Source organism: Loa loa (genome assembly GCF_000183805.2).
Source record: "Loa loa unplaced genomic scaffold supercont3.43, whole genome shotgun sequence".
Lineage (NCBI taxonomy): Eukaryota > Metazoa > Nematoda > Chromadorea > Rhabditida > Onchocercidae > Loa > Loa loa.
Genome location: NW_018108223.1, coordinates 6,735 through 25,576, shown reverse-complemented (window position 1 = coordinate 25,576; position 18,842 = coordinate 6,735). Strand labels below are relative to the sequence as shown.

Genomic DNA, 18,842 nt, shown 5'->3' with positions numbered 1-18,842 from the left:
ATATATATATATATATATATATATATATATATATATATATATATATATATATATATATATATATATATATATATATATATATATATATATATATATATATATATATATATATATCGAGACAGACAATTGAGTTCAGTTTTTACAATCGAGCAGACGATACATCCTCATCGCTTATCCTCCGCGACTAACCCACAACCAACGATATCTTCGCATATCCGCCACCATTGGACAACAAACTACGATATTCTTTCTATTCACTAAATACATTTCCCGTAACCTATTCCCAACTCAGCGACCTATCAACTAACCGACAGTCAAATTATTGTCCAAGGCAACGACAAGGAGTTTGTTAGTTGATCATATTACTTGCTTTTTGTATAACTCATTTATCCTTGCATACCAATTCATCGTGTTATATACATTCATATTTTATACCCTTTTTCTTGTTGTTAACTAGTAATATTGTGTAAGAACAATATTACCTCCCGAATATATCTGTATCGCCGAGAAAGGAGTTCAACAGAAAAACAATTTCCCAACAAATGATCACATGATGGCCAAGACTTCATGTATGCTTAATGATGATATAATTAAGATCCGAATAAACAGATTTCTTGATACGCTACGATGCTAGCATGTACCGATTCAGCTATCCTATAGCACCTTGCTTTAGGAGATTCCTCACTGACCATTTTTTTTCCTCTTTCTTTTTCACTGGAGCTTACTTCCGTAATCGCGACCATATCTTTTATCATGTCCAGCTTGCAAACATTTATGGTACTCTCAATATTATTGTCCAGTCATACCATTTCATTGAACAATGATCGAATGATAAGCTAGTAATTAACAATGAAATCGAATACCAGGAATATTTCCCGCAATCGTCATTCTTGATGTGGTACTGCTCTTCGCGCTTTGAACGTTTGCTGATTAAACAACACGAGTTTAGCATCAGGAATGGCAGATAAACAAATCTAGGAATGATGCTTCAGCAATGAGATTATCCATAAATCTTTGGGAAGACACTTGTATAGACAAAGTCATTTAACGTGTGATGTAAAGTAATCTGCAAATTAATAAGAATGAAATGCTGACGACATCGGCCACATCGTTTGTCGCGAAATCTAGAGTCATAGAAACTGCTTGCGGGTGCAGGGACAGATGGTGTCGACTCGTGATTCGTTACCATGGTAATTATTCGGCCTCTGTTGACCATTATATATAGTTGCTTCTGAATAGAGATAATGCAGTAAATCTTTATTTCTAATTTACTGAAACAAATTACCAGCAAATTTTTATGTGCTTTCACCGCTCATTTGTTAGACAAATCATTTGCTTTGCAAAATAATTTAGACAGACGTCCAGACATCGCAACTAACAGACATACGAGTTTTACAAGCGAGAAAACTCGACGAAATGGAAGAAGGAAGCGGATCCTTAATCCTCTGGGTGAGAAATCCAACGAAATCGACCAAAAATTGGATATCGTCCGCGCACACTTTCTCATCGGAACTTTTGCTACTTTTTTTTCCTGATAAAATATACTACAGAATATGAATGATTTACTGAATCTGCTTTCTGTTGTTTAATGGACGTATCATACACTGATAACCTAAGGATATCTTAGCATTTCGAGATGTACCGGCTGCAACGAATAAGGGACTGAAATTAAAGTAATGAACTAGTGCTAATGGATAAACCAAGGGTCGCCCAAATTGATTTAAAGATAACTGATCATTCCCCATACCCATCAGACGATACAAAAGTTTAGGAAGGAAAATGTAGTGCTTCAGCATAAGAATTTTTAATTTGATATGTTTTAAGGCTTGCAGTCCTTGATTGCATTCCAAAATCAAAACCAGTATGTCAAATCACCACTAAACACTCTAAACACTTTCAATTGTCAGGAGTGTTTAACAACAATTCACTTAAAAGACTTCAGATTTGACCATAAAATGAGGAATAATCAAAAATAACAAGTGCAATCACCATGCTTCTTTCACATTGATATAATTCCTAATGATATGGGATTTACGCATGACAAAAAGACTTTAAACCCTTCAAATTAGAACCAGTAACACTTACACCATGGATATATACATAAAGGAAAAATTTTTTGGAAAGGAAGAAATAAAGCGAAATCAAGACATCTGCACAAACTAGGATAAGCAGACGTATCATCAGATACCTTCTGCATATCAGGTATTTTCTACATACAAATAAATGTACATATAGACAACTCATGTGATCAATTACTATTAGGAACATCTTTGCTGGAGGATATGTTGAGCGAGAAAACAACATTACAAAAATCGAAGCGATCAATAAAATCACAGATGATAATATTGAAATAAGAAGGTTCATCGAAAGTGGTAATCCAGGAAATAGCTTCTTCCGTACATTTCAAAGCGTATTTTTTTTCAAGAGTGGAAAATGGATGCATGAAGATATCAAACCATTTAACTGTCAAAATTGCTTGCGTTACAAAGAACACATTCCTAGGACCTCGTCTTTGATCTCGTATCGTTCGATTGAGAAATTTAAATAATTTACTATTTCGATTCACATTAGCATATGGACTAAGAATACAACTGGAATCCCATATCCAGGGAGTAGTTTGATGAGCTGCTGTTTCCGTTACTGATATAGCTATCACTTGATAACCCGACTGCCACATGTTAGCTAGGCTTATCTTAGTTACATCTTCTCGTAAGCATAATTTCCGACCAAACACATTTTCCACCATTTCCAAAAACTTAATATACTCACTGCTGTTAAAATTATACAAATGATTAAAATCAAGAATGACAATTTCTCTTACATGACTATCCAAAAAATTATTTATAAGTAAGAGAAGTTGTTCTATAGGACTACCATAAAGGGCATGCAGAACACGTACTCCACATAATTTAGCAGATAATGGTACTGTGAGTCTAATATCGAAGTAACGTATACCGGCATAAAGTTGCTTAACCACTGAATATCGTTGTGTTGTGGCCCATCGTCGGATGAAGCGTCGAACCATCCGGAATCGGCCAATTTCTCGGATAAAACGACCTTCATCATTTGCTACGGGATATTTGTCAAACAATAATTGTGTGAACGAATCATGCGATCCTCAAAATAGAAACAGCATATGTGCATTTAACAAAACAATCCCTAGTTTTCAAAGTAGCAGCTTCCTTTTTGAAAACTTATTCATCATTATCGCTACCAAGGTATTTCCAGTACTTTGGGATGCACGGTACACGTGGTGAGGTATGAAACAAATTTGCGCCTCTATTGCAATCCTCTAGTTGGATGATGACTACTGTCGATAGTCATTACTAGTTCGCTGAATATGTAAAACACAAAGGTCTTTTTAATTAGTAAACAGAAACCTGGTATAGCAACACAAACAAGGGGTCTCTCAGTAACTTCCTGAGGCAAATTACTCATCCAGTATTCACCATTACATCGCATTCCATCGGTTTCTAATGACTTTTTCATTTTTTTACGAAACCAAGTGAACTTTTTCAACACATCTCTACAAAGAAAAATTAAGGAACATTGTTGCTTTGGTAATAATAATACGCATAATGTAACGGATCTAATAGTAGAAACATGCTGGGAGCATACGATCTACATCGAAGAAATCTCGATGTGGCCCTCGCTCCATTAGCTAGTTAGGGTATCGGTAACTGTTCATTACGAGTGGATATTCCTTGCTTATCGTTGCACACATCAATACTTATCGCCACTTCTCTTACTAACATCATTTGCCGATAACTAAATCAACTGTTATTCTCACATGAATGTCACTACTGTATGAGGAAAACTTATAGAGAAGTCATTGCTCAGATATTAGCTGTGCTGTACAGTTGTTTCAATTGATGAAGAATGCTTACGGGCGACTCTTCGACGTTTTGAAACTAATCAACACCTAGATTTATACCACTCCCTCCACACCTCACCCCCTCTCACGGTTTAACCAGAAATGATATAAATACAACCGAGGCAGAAATTTCCCACTCACAGACCTTTTTTGCTATCGGGTGGCCCATAGTATTAGGTTAGCCGCTCTGTTTGTTTTCGAAAGAGAAGCGGTTTTTGAGATGTCAAATTAATTGCAGTGACAGGCTAGATTAGTGGTTCCCAACCTTTTCTTGACCAGGGTCCACTGTGGCTGTTTTTATGCAACAGGATCTATAGGGTTTAAAAATAATGAATTCTCTTAATTTGAAAATAAACTTTAATTTTTTCTGGAGCATTTGCAGAATCTGGCGTAGATTGAAAAATCAAGGCAGGTGGAAAGTTATTAGTTTTATGTTCAAATTCATAATGCTAGGATTTCCATTTTTTCATGGAAAAATTGGATTAAGATGTATAGATAAGCGGGAGATATATGATATAGAAAAGATTTTCATGTTGCAATGTAACGATATGCAAAAGCTTTCTTAAAAAATAATGTTATTCGTAAGAACTATGTATCTCTTAACGTTTACTTTCAGGAAATGGAGGGAGATTTCTTTATTACAGAATATATGAGTTGCGGACGAGATGAACTGAAATGTACAATAAAAAAGTTATATTCAGATTTCATCGTCAATGAAATAACATCGGATGGAACCGTTCTTGGCAAGTTTACACCGTACTTCCTCATAATTGATTGTTCGTTACTATCACAATTGATTGTTTCATTATTACTAGTTGTGTACTGCTAACGATATATTCGGGTATAGATTAATATGTAATTTTAACTGTCAACCTTTATTTTATCTATCGTTATGCATTATATTACACTTCTTTATGATTAAAAAGTGATATTCAGTGCTGCGATATTCAACCAATGTATCGCCACTAAGAAACAGGGACTAGTTAGGAAGAATTAAGGCATTTATGGTATTTTTTGCGTTAATTAAGACGATTTTCACCATATGTGTTTGAAGATTTTCACCATATTTACTTAATTTCCTTCTTCAGATATATGTTTACCATGCACAACGGAAACGATCATTGAAAGTAAAGAAATAGAAAATAGCTTGACAGATATAAGTGTTATCTCCACTCCAGAAGCTGTCACACAAGAGCTAGTCTCAAAAATCGATGGTCTCCTCAAAGATGAAATCAGTGTTGTTGAAATACCAACTGAAGTTGGCGCGATACTGTTTTTAGTTTGATTTCTTATAAAATCTGCTCACCACTTTGATCAACGTATGAATGAGATTTCTGTTCTTCTATCTTTCGTATTTTACTCACTCAGGGTATGGATAAACAAAAGCGTACCATTATACATGACTGGATACGCAATCGATATAATGGTCTTTTGGATTCACAAACAGTTACCAGTGCGATTCGAGTTCTAATATCGAATAAGCGAACTAGGTAATCTGCTGTTCATTGTTAGTCACGGAAATTTCTTTGGAAAAAGATAGAGCTACAGTGCTTGCAAATATATATTTCATCTTCATAATTTGTTTTAGATTCACTGCTGGTCAAAATCTTCCTTATTTCTAAACTTATTTTTATTGTAGGAAAAGAAGGACCTGGCCAGTAGATCGCCCCGATTATGTTCATTTCACATTATGCAAAGAAAACAAGGATACACATTATGCACTTTCTGTGATTTCCAAATTCTTGGGGTAAGTCTTATTTATCGCACAATATTTTTGATTAAATACTTGATATCAGCAAATGGAATTTAGGATAAAAAACACTTCATTTGGTATTTGCGGTACAAAGGATCGTCGGGCTCTTACAACACAACGAGTATCATTATATCGATGTGAAATTCAGCGTTTGAGAGAGCTTAACGCAAAGCTTCGCGGCATAAGGCTCACTGATTTTACTTCAAATTCAAAACCATGCAAATTGGGTGATCTTTGGGGAAATAGATTCAAAATCATTTTAAGGTTATTCATTTTTTACATTTGTTTATGAATTTTTCTGTGACATGCAAATTTAACAATCGCAATGCAGAATCATGCACTTGTAGAGATGTTCATCCGTTCAGCGAAACTGATTTAGTCGATAGGATTGAAGATTTCAAGTCAAACGGTTTTATCAATTATTTTGGAACTCAGCGTTTTGGATCGTGCGCTTTTAATACCGCTGAAATCGGTATTGCAATTTTAAAAAAGGAATGGGAAGTTGCCTTGAAAACAATTTTGAAACCACGGAATGCACACGGTAGGAGTTTATTTTCTATAGATGAAGCAGTGGTTTTCATGAGATATTTCAGGAATGCTGTGATGCTTGATTCAGCTAAGAACTACTTTATTTAATGATCTTAAGGAAGTATTCGGGAAGCTTTGGATGAATGGAATAAATCAGGAAACGCTTCTACCGCTTTGAAAAAACTCACAGGCAGTCAGGTAAGCATGAACGATAGAAACTATAGGAAACATTAATATTACAGTGTTTGAGTGCTATTTCCAATGAATTTGGAAGAATTTTTTGGAATGAAGCAATAGATTCTCGTATTCTTATAGCAAATATTCATTATTTTATGTAATTTTAGGCATATGCTACCATCGAAGGGCAACTTTTATCATCTCTTAGCAGGAATAAATGCGATTATCACGGTGCTCTATTGAAGTTAACTCGGAATACACGCAGTCTTTATGTTCATGCCTACCAGAGCTTGTTATGGAATAAGGTATCTGTTCATTCTTAATGCTTTGGGTTAACATAAGTATATGACTTTTATATCACCGTTCATTTTTGATTTCTTTCGAATACTGCCGCCAACGAATTACAAGCCTTCTTAGGATTTCATGTACATGTATATATTTAGAATTTAATAAGTGTTTTATGTTGGGGAGTTACAGCATTTTGAATTGTTTAAAGGTTGTTACTCGATGGGTTAAAAACAGGGGATTTCGTGCGGTCGCCGGTGATTTAAATGTTCAAGGTCAAAAAATCAGCGATTTTCAAAATGAGGAGGTAGCTTTGCCTCTGATATCAGGATCTGTTGAGTTTCCTGACAACGAAGGTTTTTTTTATGCTTTCTCTTTACTATTATTATTTTTTAGAATTTGTTCACCGTCCTTGCTATGATTATAATACTTATGATTATAACTGTAGTATTTACGATTCCTTGTTATGATTATAGTATTTACGAGTTATGAAACAGAAAATGGAACATTTTTTTCAGTCAAGAATTTATTGGCTTTGTTTTTGAATGCTGCCAACAGTTTGTGTTATGATGATTTCACTGATCAGATTTTCAAGTTTTTTTTTTTTAATAAAAGAATAAAATTCTATATATTGATTTCCGTAAATAAACTGGAGTGTTCAATAATCAGGTTTGATTGCTGACAGTGTACTTGCGACCGTCATGAATATTTTTCAGTCCGAGATTGGTATAAAGAAATAATGGCTGAGGACGGCGTAACAATAGCAATGTTCAAGGCATTAGAAAAGCATGTTTATTAATATCACTATTATGGAGTAAAAGTAAATAGGCTTTTCTCATTCATTTTCCTGGATTTGTAATTAACTACCAATAACTTTCTTTATTGCCATATATTTGTATTTTTTTTAAGGGAATGGGCAATAGGCACAGTGATGCGACCTCTTATTGCCAAAGCACAGGATGTGAAGTATAAAATACTGACCTATCCCGAAGCTAGGACAAAATTGCAGGCAGATCTTGAAGGAGATATAGATTCAGGAAATATTGGAGTCGGCGACTTCCACGCTGTAGCTTTAGAGTTTTCTTTGCCTTCTGGTTCTTATGCTACCATTGCTTTACGCGAAATCACAAGGTTACTAGTTCTTGCTATTGGAAATTCAAGCATAGTTATTTCCTTGTTGGTAGAAAACTAAATTTTTTCTGTAGTGTTTCGTTTATCGAACGTATCAACTACCGTATTATGTGAAATGATATAACCTGAGATATTAAACTTTGTCTCGCACTTCAGTAAGTTGAGGTTTGTGTTCTAGAGGGTTGGAAATTTTTCGTCACAGCTGTAATTATATTGTTTACAAAGAATTTACCGGGTAATAAAAATGAAGTTTATATAACCCATAAACTTTTTTTGCAGGTGTGATATGAGTAAATTGGCTCAGATGTCTGTGGCTCAAAATGAAAAGGATTTAACTGAATCTGTCTAGAACTTGAAGAAATATTATGTATGAATGACTGCAAGCAAATTGACACCATTGATGTTTTAAGCACTGTTGTAACTCAAAAACACCAAATGATAAAAATTTAAAAGTTATTGCACTGATGAAAAATAAAGCTTGCAAATAAAGCTTACAGTTCTATTTTCGTAGTTCTCGTGTCACTATCCAAACAATGAATACTTTCTTAAAAATTCGTTTTTAATTTCTATTAGTTTCTTATTGTTCTCATCGATGTTTTATTTAGTAGTCATTTGTATCGGGTGAAAATTACTAGATGTTTTGAAAAGGTTACTATTTTTGGGCTACTTCAAGGGCAGTTGCAATTTGGTTACATATGTGGTCCTATTGGGCGTAATCATTTAAAATTAACTGTTTTTAAAAATGTTGTGGATTCCAGACAATTAGTGCAATAGCTCAGACACTGAATAATGAAATTGAGCGTCAAGAGTTCAGATGGCAAGATAGAGGTCTTCGATGGAGTAGATGACTGGAGTTTCTCGGCTTTGCGTCGCCAGGTGGTCCAGCGATTCAACTTGAAACGGTAGGAAAATGTTTTCGGCATTTTGTGGTTTCATCAAATTTGGCTAATATAAATTATATGAAATGCTGGATGTGGGTGAGGACGTAAGATTTAACTTTGGGTCTTTTGCTCAACTAATCAGATTTTCCAGTAGCCTGAGTTGAATCTTTCAGGAGTCCATGTGCGTCTTACCAGACGTACATTAGGAGATATATGTACTGAATATCGGGAATTTCTGATGATCTCGGTCTCCTGTGATTTAGTGGTGGGTTTCAATTCGCTCGATTTCGTATTTATGTTAGGTTTCAGTTTATTTGGTTTTTTTTAAGACGTTTGGTTTCAGCGATTTTGAATTGTTTTTCGGTAGCCGTCAGTTGCCAACAGATGATACAAAACTTTTTGAATCAGATATGGAATTCGTTAATGGAGATCGCCTCAGATTGGTCGTAAATGAAAAAGGGTGCATGTTTTGCTCACTTTTTCTTTGTGCATATTACTCAGATGGAAAATCTAGTAATTTGAAGAGATCTTGAACAAAGTCATAGAAATTTCCTTCGGAAAAAGTATGTTGTTAACTAGTATGAGGTCGCTACAGCTGTATCATGGTATTCTTAAACCATGTCGAAGTTCAAATCCGCTCTAAGCATATCACTGCATCATCAGTTGTGATCTTGCTATTATTCAGGCTTTCTTCTGCTGACAGTGTCGGCAGTTCTTCCTCGGAAATTTCGGCAAGAATTGGAAGCAGCAGTTCGGACAATGCGGAAAGAAGTGAAACCATTTTCGAAATCGTGCTTGATGAAATGAAACAGAAAGGGTTTGAAGTAGGATTTGTTTTTACACTAATTAGAACTAATCTTGCTCGTATACATCAACTGTTAGGCACTTTTTTGGCGTGTTCTCTAAAGGATAAAAGGGATCCTCATTTTAAGCCCCATATCAGCCACACAAATATATAAATGATGCCTACAAATATTTCTGTGATAATAACAACTTACAATTCATCATTGGCTGATGCAAACTTGTCAGCAAAACTTGTTTTACTATATGAAATGGCGATGCCGTAAGTACCACTGTTTCTTTATGTTAATCTGAAAAATCAGGCAACCGGAATCGCCGGTAGCCTAATCAATAGCGGATTAGACAAAACAGTATGGTAGATGATATCAAAATGAAACGTGAATTAAATGCCTAACAGGGGAAAGGGAGGGAGGGAGGAGCGATGCAAAAAAATTATGCAACCAGCTTTTATCTATTTTCACTACTTTTTGAGTGATTAACTAGAGTTAGTCTTGGTGAAACATTTGAATTAATTTAAAGCTATTTGAATAATTCTTTCTTTTTCTGTTTGGATTTGCATTTTCATTTCAAAATACAGTTTGTAAGCACAACTGATTCCAGCGCATTAGACACAAAGATGGTGATGCGCGTTGGACATTTCATCATCCGGATTCAGTTCTTTTTGTTGAGATCGATTTTCGTGTTTACAATGACCGATTAATGAAGTATGTTCACGCCACTGCTAGTATCTATCATCCCTCCGGTCGACAGTTTCTAGAACCAGTTGTTTTAGAGGAGAAAAGCAGTGATTTACAAAAAAAGGTTTCCGAGTGCTTGATTTCACCACTGAAGTTGGCGTTACTTGGGCGTAAGTGTTTCTGATATCGAGAATCATATTTAGTGATCTAAATCTGCCAAATATTTAAATGCATTTACTAATATTTTGAAAATGTCGTTATCTGACTAGAAATTTGTTTCATTTCTAATTTGAATGTTAGAAGTACTTATTTCAATGATTTTTACTCTTAACTTAAATCCATTCGTTCAGATTATGCTGTACACTTTCATAGTTTCAATTACTTAGAAGCTCTTGCAGAAGTTAGAACTAAAACTTCAAAAATGAATGATGCACAACACCTCTTTCTTGAGTATGTTGCGATATTATTAAGATACCAAGTTTGCATTGATAACTTTTCAAGGTTTTCTTTTGAATTGGCCGTTGTGTTTTTGCTAATTTAGACATATTTATTAATATTTTGAAAACATGTCCTTCCCGTTGCATTTGGCATTAAAAATGTTTTCCCACTGCCGCAAAGTGTATTGTAGAGTATTTATGTGAAATGAACTGGATTATTTTGTTCAAAATATATCTTGATCAAAAGATTGACACCTCTAGCAAAATCGAAAAATTTTTAGATGAAAATCCATTTCTGCGTTTGCTTGGAACTGGCGTAGTAGCTCAATATTTGTTCGAAATGTTGGATGCTAAGAGTATTTTACGATTAGAGAGAACGAATAAATATGCTCTTAAAGTGTGCAGAGGTCAAGCAATGGAAAGAATTTGGAAACTTTTCTGTGAAAGGGATTTTAGAAAAGGTAATTATTATGGTTTTAAAATCATACTTCTTCAGTCAGTTTGATTAAAAGGTCAAATCATTGTAAGTTGAAAAAATATATTTTTTTTTCAAATATAGATTTTATTTAAGGTGCTGCTGCATTAAAAAAGAATCGTATCGCGAAGCATACAAAAGATTGTACGTCCGGCATGTACGAGAGCTTAATTCTTTGCGAAATCTGCTAGAACCTGATTCTCACTCTGATGTTCCTATTCGTATATCTTTTCCAAATCCACCACACAGACCGGAAAACCCTGATCCTGATATTCCTGAAGGCCCATTGCAACCTCTATCTCGTAATCCATTTATGCCACCCTCAAATCCCTTCCCATTTTCTGGTCCAGTAAATCCTCTTGATCCCTTATATGGTCGAGAATTGTTACCAAACCGTCCTGTTAGACCTAGCGGTATTCCAAGAGTGTTCCCACGTGGTCCTCGTACTCCAGATCAGGGAAATATGTATCATGATTATATATAATGTGTACTGAACATTTGGAGATGTCCCAGTGATCCGATGAACAGGTATATCTACGTTTATTTCACTCCAGTGCATCATGTTTATGTGCTCGTTTATATACCAGTTTAGCTAACATCATATATAATGTATAAATTCTTTTTATGTATAAATCTTTGGTCTTATGAAATATGTACATTAGCTAACCCTCTAGAACAATTTCTTGTTCATTACCGTTATGGACGGCGCTTATCGTGACATTTGTGATGGATATGTTGGAGTTACTGCAAGAATTTTTCAAAAATATGTTGGTAGGTAATTGAAAAGATTTTCCCATTCGCGAATTAATTCCCAATGTGGCATGAGGGTGATATCATTTGCCGAAATGTGATGTGTTATCATTCACTGATATGAAAGAATATGTGTTTTGCTGTTAAATAGATGGATACTGAGGTAAAAAAGCAAAACAGTTGCAGATATATCGTTTTAGGTTAGTGAAAAACCAGTAATGACTAATCCGGTTGGATTGTTTTGTTATGGGCACTTTCAAATCTGTTGCAGTTCCTGTTTACAAAAGTTTTTTACCGTGTTTCCCTGAGAATAAGAGAGGTCTTATGTTTCTCCTCCCTTTAAAAAAAAACTCGAGAGATGTTTTATTTTCGGGAAACACGGTAAGTCAGGAGACTGAGCACTCCTCTTGACCATGCTGAGCGATGACGAGGCCGGGAAATGGCCAGCACGGGGTAGGAGTGGACTCGAGGCTTCGCACTGGCATTCCCCGCGGCAACGCCAAGCAGCGAAGAAGCAGGCAATAGGCAGCGGAGGGTAGAGTGGACCCGAGGCCTCATCCAGGGCTTAGCACAGCTGCAGAAAACGCCGGCTCTGGTGCTCATTGTTGCTGCAGCAAGACCGAACTAGATCTTATTTCCAAGGGAAGGCTCATATTAAACCCCTCATTGAAAATGTCACTAAGGCTTATTTTCAGGGGATGATTTATTTTCGGGGAACACGGTAGGCAGGATTGGAATAGGTAAGATTTTTTTGAGTAAGGTACCTAAAGGAGAGTGCGATAAAATGGGAAAACGAGTTTGATCACAGCGTCAACCTGAGCGTTCTTAGGGAAATTGCGGTGGGCAACGAGTAGCGATGACTGATGGTTTAAGTGATGTAGCTTTTATTCGATTTTCCTTTGAAGTTTCACTCGATTCAGAGTACAAAATTATTCTCCATATTTCTGAAGTACCATTTTTGCACCGGTGAGGGAAGTTTCTTCGATGAATATGGCCCTAAGCGGAGGAATAACCAACGAAAAAGTAATAGCGCCTCGCTAACATGGAAAATTTTCAACATCTTTGTATGATTTCCATTTGGCTTTATGAATTTTGCATTATGAAAATTTTAATTGTCGAATTCGACTCTTAATTAATGGACCTTTGGGAATCTTTCGTTTTCATAAATTTTGTCCTACAATTGCTCGTTCATCATGAACATTGTCTGGTTATTACCATGTTAGTGGTAATAACATTTCTACCTATGAAAAGCCTAGAAAAACACTGTTAATTGAATACAGCTACATTCAGTAGCAAAAGACAGTGTTGAGACGATGATCATTTTAAGCACAGCTTACATCGCCCATGTTATCGTTATACAACTTCTTGTTATTTGCATAGACTGGAACAGTACAGGGCGAAAAAAAAACTTCCCATTGAGGAATTTCCAGTTAATACAATGAAGATATAAACATTCAATTGTCAATTAATGGTAGACGAGCTCCCAACCAATGAAGTTGATATAGAAAACAAGGGAAATAACCTGAAAAGAAACTGGAAGCTATGTTGGTTACCAAGGAAGCCAAGTTCATACTAGTCTCAAAGTTTTGGTGATGTCGTCAGATCGAATGGTGAGGCGTACGTGCATAACTGATTTTGAAATATCACTTTAACTTCCCTATTCACTGATAAAAGTAAGATGAGAAGAAGGAAACTTGCACTTTTAAATTCTTATAAGTCCTCAGTCTTCGGCGATTTTTTGTGCTCTTTGCAATTTGGGCGTCTTACTGCTTCAGTGAGCATCCAACAAATCCAATTTCTTCTAGAATAAAAGTGATACTGGCTAGTGATCAAAAACGCTAAACTTTTGGTTTTTACATGGTTGCAAAGGAAGATCTATCAAGGAAAATAGAAGGTCATCCTTAACCACTAACTCTTTTAACCCAAGCTCTCCAATGGTGATCCCTTCTAGGTGGTCAGTAAAATTCGTTAACTTGACGAATTATCCAAAATACTTTTCGCTATCAAAAAAATGAAGTTTTCTTTAAAGGTGAGTGACTTTTGTATCAGCGCCTCATTCTATCCATAAATACAAAAAGCGCTCTTTGATGCCATACCCTTTTTGCTTCTGTGCTGGAAAAAAAAATTTTAGTGCATTGGAAGGCATTATAAACTGCAGTGAAATACAACAAATAACAAATAGTTCGAAAATTTTCTATTTGTTATGAAATGGTATTGGCTTTTAGCATCCATACATGATTCTCTTATCATCATAATACATTCCTTTTGATAAGTGAAATCATTCTCAACTTTTCCGAACAACCGCCTAATAAGATTTTATTTTTTATTTTTTAAACACATTTATTGCTCTTTGGAATTTTTTCTCCTCAAAACAATTCCAACACTTCCAAAGGCATACATTCGAGAAAGTTGCTTATGAAAATGTCATGCCAGTAGGAAGAGATTTTATGCACTGTGGAACGGTTAATGGTGGTAGAAAATGATGAAAGAACTGGTTCTGGAATTCTTTAATCTTTCCAAATCTTATTTAAACATTCGTCAATTCCCTCATTCTAACATTTCAGAATTTCTGTTGTTGCTTTCACTTGAATTTTTGTGTTTTCTACTGAGCTATCACTGTGTTATTTCGTAAGGCAAAATCTAGATGAGAAACTTTTCGAGTATGGAAATGTTACATGGACATTGCTCATGCAAGTAGGCGGCATTTGTCACATTATAAATTACCTTATTCTATATTACAAATGTGCCAGTACAGCACTATACAAATTGCTTGGCCCATAATGCAATCTTAACCAGTGTTGAGAGAAATTAAAACATGAGAGAAATAATGGAGAAGTGAATTGATGCACATGGGAAATTGATCATAAACTATGAAAGTCGGGAAAATTATCATCATAAAATGCACAGATGAATGAAACCATATATGTTCTGTATCAAGAATGCACAGAGCAAAAGCTCGTATGAAGAATAAATTTTTTTAAATGGAATCCTAGGAACTTCTTTAAACAATTTTGAAATCAAAACATTTTCAAAATTGGCCTATCCAGCAATTCAGAACCAATTCATTTCTTTTTTTATTGCCTTTTTTGTTTTCCGTTAGATGCCGCATAAAATTCTCCTTTATTGTTTCCAAATATGACTGCTTGGTACAAATAATCAAAAAAATTTCTGCCAAAGAAATTCCTCTTCTTTTCTTCGTATCGTACTTCAATGCTTCTATTGATCTATCTTCTCCACGTTTTTTTCCATTCCTCGGTTCACTTCAGGTATCTAATTTACCTTATTACCGTCGCAAAGAGAAGTTCCTTTGAAACTGCATCATTCCTTTTGATGTTATAAATTACATTTTTATATTTTATACGATTTTTTGTTTCTTTTATTAAAAATGCCTTCGATGGTATTCAACATGAGGATAAGTATAGCTAAGTAATTTTATCCGTCCCAGTGATAAGACAAGCAAGAGACTTCCAAAATTTCGTAAAGACAAAGAAAAAGTCAATTTCTGAAAATAAAAATTAAAGTAAAAATTTTTTATTGGACTGATCCGTTTATATTGAACAATTTTCATGCGGAATTATAATCTATGGAAAATTGAAGAGCTGACACAAAATTAAGTTACGATCATTTGTCATTTTACAAGTTTTGTAAGATGAAACGTAGGTTGGCTTTGATAAACTGATAATGTTCAATAATTAATGAAACTGACGAATGGATATGGTTCCAACATTAGGTGACAAAATGAAATTTGGCTTCTGAATTTCTCACTGAGTTAAATGGATTAATGAAATATGTAAATTATTTAGTCAGATGTTTCAAGCAAATTTTCATGAATAAATCGGCAAATGCTGTTTAGAACTCATTTATCAATAAAGCTTTTTTATTTCGATAAAGTTTATGGTCGAAAACCATTACACGTTACTGCTTTAGGAATAAATTTACTTTGGTCAGCGTGTTCGTTATCAGTTTGTTCTTAATAATTTTTTTTTATTATCAGAAATATAATAAATATTTAATGATTAACTTCAACTGCTATACGACCGTTGTTATTCTTAAATGAAGTATTGCCTAAATTTCTTGCTGGATGTTTCATACAAATAATTACTAAAACTTCGCCGACAATCAGTGAAAGAGGTCTATTCATTTATCCATTTACTTGGGGATTACACGATAAAAGTAGTATTGCCAAAGGAAATGATACTTTATCACTTAGGTAAAATGAATGAAAACAATTCGATTTCTACCATATAAGGAAGATTACGTCTTGCACATACTACATACTGGATAGAAGGGAAGGCCCATGTTGATGGACATTTCAAATATTCTGTTCCTCCTTTTTATGAAATTTTTATTGGCAACCTTTGATCAGTTGGGATAGTAAAGAAATTCTTCCGTATTTATTGCTTATTGAATAGGAATAGATACTGTACAAATCTACAAAATATTTTCGAACATTCATCAAAATATCGGCTCTTTGAGAAATATTAATTTGACGATAGCAATTGCTGATTGTTTTCATTCGTTCTTTTAAAGCTTTCTTTTATTGATGGTTTAATAAATGTATAGCTCATGGCTGGATCGTAAATTACTGAGAAGAGTACTTTGGATAGACAATATACTGTAACACCTGGTGTTAGACAGTACGGTAAATGTTAATTTGATAAGGGGACGAGTACAAACTTATCAATTCATTTGTTTAGATGTTTCATGGAAGTAAGTGCAAAGTATCCGTACATTAATTTGAAAAGGAACGAGTTTTTATACTTGATTACTTATTCCTATTTTTGCACAAATCCCACAACAGTCATTCGCGTTTTGCCATTAAACCGTCTGGAAAATGTAGTTTTTTTTATTGCGAAATTCAGTGTGATGGATAGATAGATAAATAGATAGGTAGAGAGATAATGAGAAGTGGATGGACGATAAATGAATGAGTGGATTGAGAGAAAGAGAGAGAGAGAGATGGATGCAGCTATGAATAGCCATATATCAGATAGAAAGAGAGAGAGAGATAACGGATGGATGATAAATACTAATGAATCAGTTACTTAATATAGCCAGTTCGTGCAGTAGACGGCAGGAGTGGATGTGAGTGAAGGGATGAGACGGAATGCACTTGGGAGATATTCCGGATAATCACAGCATATTGTTATGTGTTCCCCGGTCTAGTTATGGCAGCCTACGGGTGTAAATAGTAGTATGTGCCCCATATAATATCACAGTGCGTTCAGAATCCAACGTATCACCACCGGAACCGGCGAACTCGTCAGTCCATTTGATTTCCGTTTATTGTATAATTTGACAATTCCTGGATGAAATTTTTTCATTTTGTTTGCATCACACTCATACGAAAATCAACATCGAATGGGCAAAGTTTGTTAAAGAAAATAAAAATGGTACGGGATTAGGTCTGCAATGGCGTACTATCTACCCGACCAATAAGAAAAGAAAAAAGGACAGAATTAAATCCGCGATACTGTTGCAGCAATTCCAATGCGATATTTCATTTCCTTCACTGTTTCTCCAATTTTGATCAGAGCATATTGAATATGCGTATTATTGTCATCAACATGCTAATTGTTGACGCAGTTTCTGTAATATGATCCGATTAACACAAAGCCGTAAATTGTAAGTTGATTTTTAGTCCTTCGTGCTACTTCGAAATAAGAAAGACATGTGGTATTTGCAAAGTAGAAAGTCCCAGTCGATGTATATGAACAAAGGAAAAATGGAGAGCTTTTTTTTTACTCATTTTTCCAAAAAACCAGTTATACTGTTTGGAGTTGGTGTATTGCTACATCTAGTTCAATCAGGTATGAAATGTCGAAACGCTCGGGACATTCAAAATTAATTGTTTGCATTGGGAGTGGTCATGCTGATAACACTTTATTTGCTATCGACGGCATAACTGTCTCATTTCTTCGTTTCGTAAGATCTTCGTTTATTATTACTCAACCTGTTTGTTATTCTTTGGAAGTATATAGTTAATGACTTATCAATGTACCGCAAAACAATCAGTATTGCCGATTCCCGGTATATTGCCGGGAAGTTCATTTAGATTATTAGAATCCTTACATTTTGTTCAGTGATAGGGCGTGCGTGACACGTTACTTTTCACCCTGCATTTTGTACTTCCACCTTATAATCGCCCCAAGCCATCTTCAATGCGTTGCAAGAAAAAGCATGGCTGAGATGAAAACACGAGGCTTTTTCGGTCAGCAGTACTCATAGCACTGCGCAACGGGAAAGCATGGACAGACAGATGCGTCACTTACAGAACTATGCGATAGCATTACATCCTTCGCATAAATCAGAGGTTGAGGAGGGAGGGTTGACTTAAAAGAGCCCGAAAAATCTTGGACACACGCAACACGTACTCACACACACTCATCACATGTACATACACACAGGCGCATACACACATATGTGCATACCCACACATACCACACACACCTACACAAATTCACCTCACATACACATATAAACACACGTACATACATGCACATATAAATACATATATATAAAGAAAGAAATAGACTTGCACCGACGGGAGGACAAATAAGTATTCAACTAGCTGAAATTTGTCAAGTGATAAATATTATCAGTTGCTAAAAGTAGTGCTGATGTTGGGTACTTAATGCCATCAATCAACCGATAATGATAACAGTGACTAACTTGTAGTATCACTTTATCATTTCATTGTACCAGGTCCAGAAGGAACCGACGGTATAGATGGGCTGATCACATGACTTTGAATGTGATGGTGCCATCATTAGACATATCATATTGAATTATTGGGGTTATGTAATTCTAATTATTATTTTTGCTTATTATTTGTTTTCCAATAAATAATTTCTTCTGCATTTTTTTATGGAAAAAGCACCATGAAAGTCCTTTGCCACCTCAAAACGAAAAAGATTCAACTTAGTGGTGATTGAGAAAGGGCAGAAGTTACCTTACACACCAAAGGATGTGGAATCGAGGAAGCAGGGAAGTGTACTCGTCCTCTTCTTACTTTCCCTTTATGATATTGGGTTTCTTTTAATTTTCAAAAGATTTAATGAAAACCATCCAGT

General features: G+C 35.1%; 6 protein-coding genes across 7 annotated transcripts in view; 3 read left to right on the top strand and 3 right to left on the bottom strand.

The window, feature by feature from the left end:
• LOAG_11813 (XRP2 protein) overlaps positions 1 to 1,120 on the bottom strand; it is an 8,925-nt gene extending 7,805 nt beyond the window's left edge. Inside the window, exon 1 of the mRNA XM_020448426.1 lies at positions 864 to 1,120. Within this exon, the coding sequence (XP_020301430.1) occupies positions 864 to 952 (89 nt within the window). The 5' untranslated portion in view covers positions 953 to 1,120. The remainder of the gene's footprint in view (positions 1 to 863) is intronic.
• LOAG_05942 (hypothetical protein) lies at positions 1,001 to 1,751 on the bottom strand (the record flags this gene model as incomplete). Its single annotated transcript, XM_003141479.1, has 3 exons — positions 1,001 to 1,231; positions 1,380 to 1,531; positions 1,613 to 1,751. 3 exons carry the CDS (start codon positions 1,749 to 1,751, stop codon positions 1,001 to 1,003), a joined length of 522 nt encoding a protein of 173 aa, XP_003141527.1.
• A 107-nt stretch (positions 1,752 to 1,858) lies between these two features.
• Positions 1,859 to 3,532, bottom strand: LOAG_05941 (hypothetical protein). Its single transcript, XM_003141478.2, has 2 exons — positions 3,381 to 3,532; positions 1,859 to 3,117 (listed from the first exon to the last, which is right to left on the bottom strand). The coding sequence occupies exons 1-2, from the start codon at positions 3,487 to 3,489 to the stop codon at positions 2,249 to 2,251; spliced, it is 978 nt and encodes a 325-aa protein (XP_003141526.1). The 5' UTR covers positions 3,490 to 3,532; the 3' UTR covers positions 1,859 to 2,248.
• A 950-nt stretch (positions 3,533 to 4,482) lies between these two features.
• Positions 4,483 to 8,230, top strand: LOAG_05940. Of its 2 annotated transcripts, none has more exons than XM_020447017.1 (12): positions 4,483 to 4,617; positions 4,963 to 5,132; positions 5,243 to 5,364; positions 5,514 to 5,621; positions 5,685 to 5,891; positions 5,975 to 6,168; positions 6,274 to 6,353; positions 6,500 to 6,637; positions 6,829 to 6,973; positions 7,334 to 7,403; positions 7,527 to 7,748; positions 8,028 to 8,230. In XM_020447017.1, the coding sequence occupies exons 1-12, from the start codon at positions 4,494 to 4,496 to the stop codon at positions 8,095 to 8,097; spliced, it is 1,650 nt and encodes a 549-aa protein (XP_020302709.1). In that variant the 5' UTR covers positions 4,483 to 4,493; the 3' UTR covers positions 8,098 to 8,230. The 2 variants fall into 2 exon arrangements, with proteins under 2 accessions (XP_020302709.1, XP_020306626.1); XM_020447018.1 differs by having other exon boundaries at positions 7,136 to 7,403.
• An 809-nt stretch (positions 8,231 to 9,039) lies between these two features.
• Positions 9,040 to 11,503, top strand: LOAG_05939 (hypothetical protein; the record flags this gene model as incomplete). Its single annotated transcript, XM_003141476.2, has 5 exons — positions 9,040 to 9,089; positions 9,315 to 9,453; positions 10,031 to 10,277; positions 10,826 to 11,039; positions 11,116 to 11,503. The coding sequence occupies 5 exons, from the start codon at positions 9,040 to 9,042 to the stop codon at positions 11,501 to 11,503; spliced, it is 1,038 nt and encodes a 345-aa protein (XP_003141524.2).
• Positions 11,504 to 11,717: 214 nt separating this feature from the next.
• LOAG_05938 (hypothetical protein) lies at positions 11,718 to 12,397 on the top strand (the record flags this gene model as incomplete). Its single annotated transcript, XM_003141475.1, has 3 exons — positions 11,718 to 11,790; positions 12,041 to 12,150; positions 12,227 to 12,397. 3 exons carry the CDS (start codon positions 11,718 to 11,720, stop codon positions 12,395 to 12,397), a joined length of 354 nt encoding a protein of 117 aa, XP_003141523.1.
• Positions 12,398 to 18,842: the final 6,445 nt, after the last annotated feature.

Bases quoted from the DNA above. Each gene is read 5' to 3' on its own strand.
- LOAG_05941 (XM_003141478.2), bottom strand. From the start codon at position 3,489: ATGAAAAAGTCATTAGAAACCGATGGAATGCGATGTAATGGTGAATAC. The intron at 3,118-3,380 runs GTTTCTGTTTAC...TTCTATTTTGAG, and splicing joins TGTTTGTGTTGCTATACCAG to GATCGCATGATTCGTTCACA.
- LOAG_05940 (XM_020447017.1), top strand. From the start codon at position 4,494: ATGGAGGGAGATTTCTTTATTACAGAATATATGAGTTGCGGACGAGAT. The intron at 4,618-4,962 runs GCAAGTTTACAC...TTCCTTCTTCAG, and splicing joins ATCGGATGGAACCGTTCTTG to ATATATGTTTACCATGCACA. The intron at 6,169-6,273 runs GTAGGAGTTTAT...AATGATCTTAAG, and splicing joins GAAACCACGGAATGCACACG to GAAGTATTCGGGAAGCTTTG.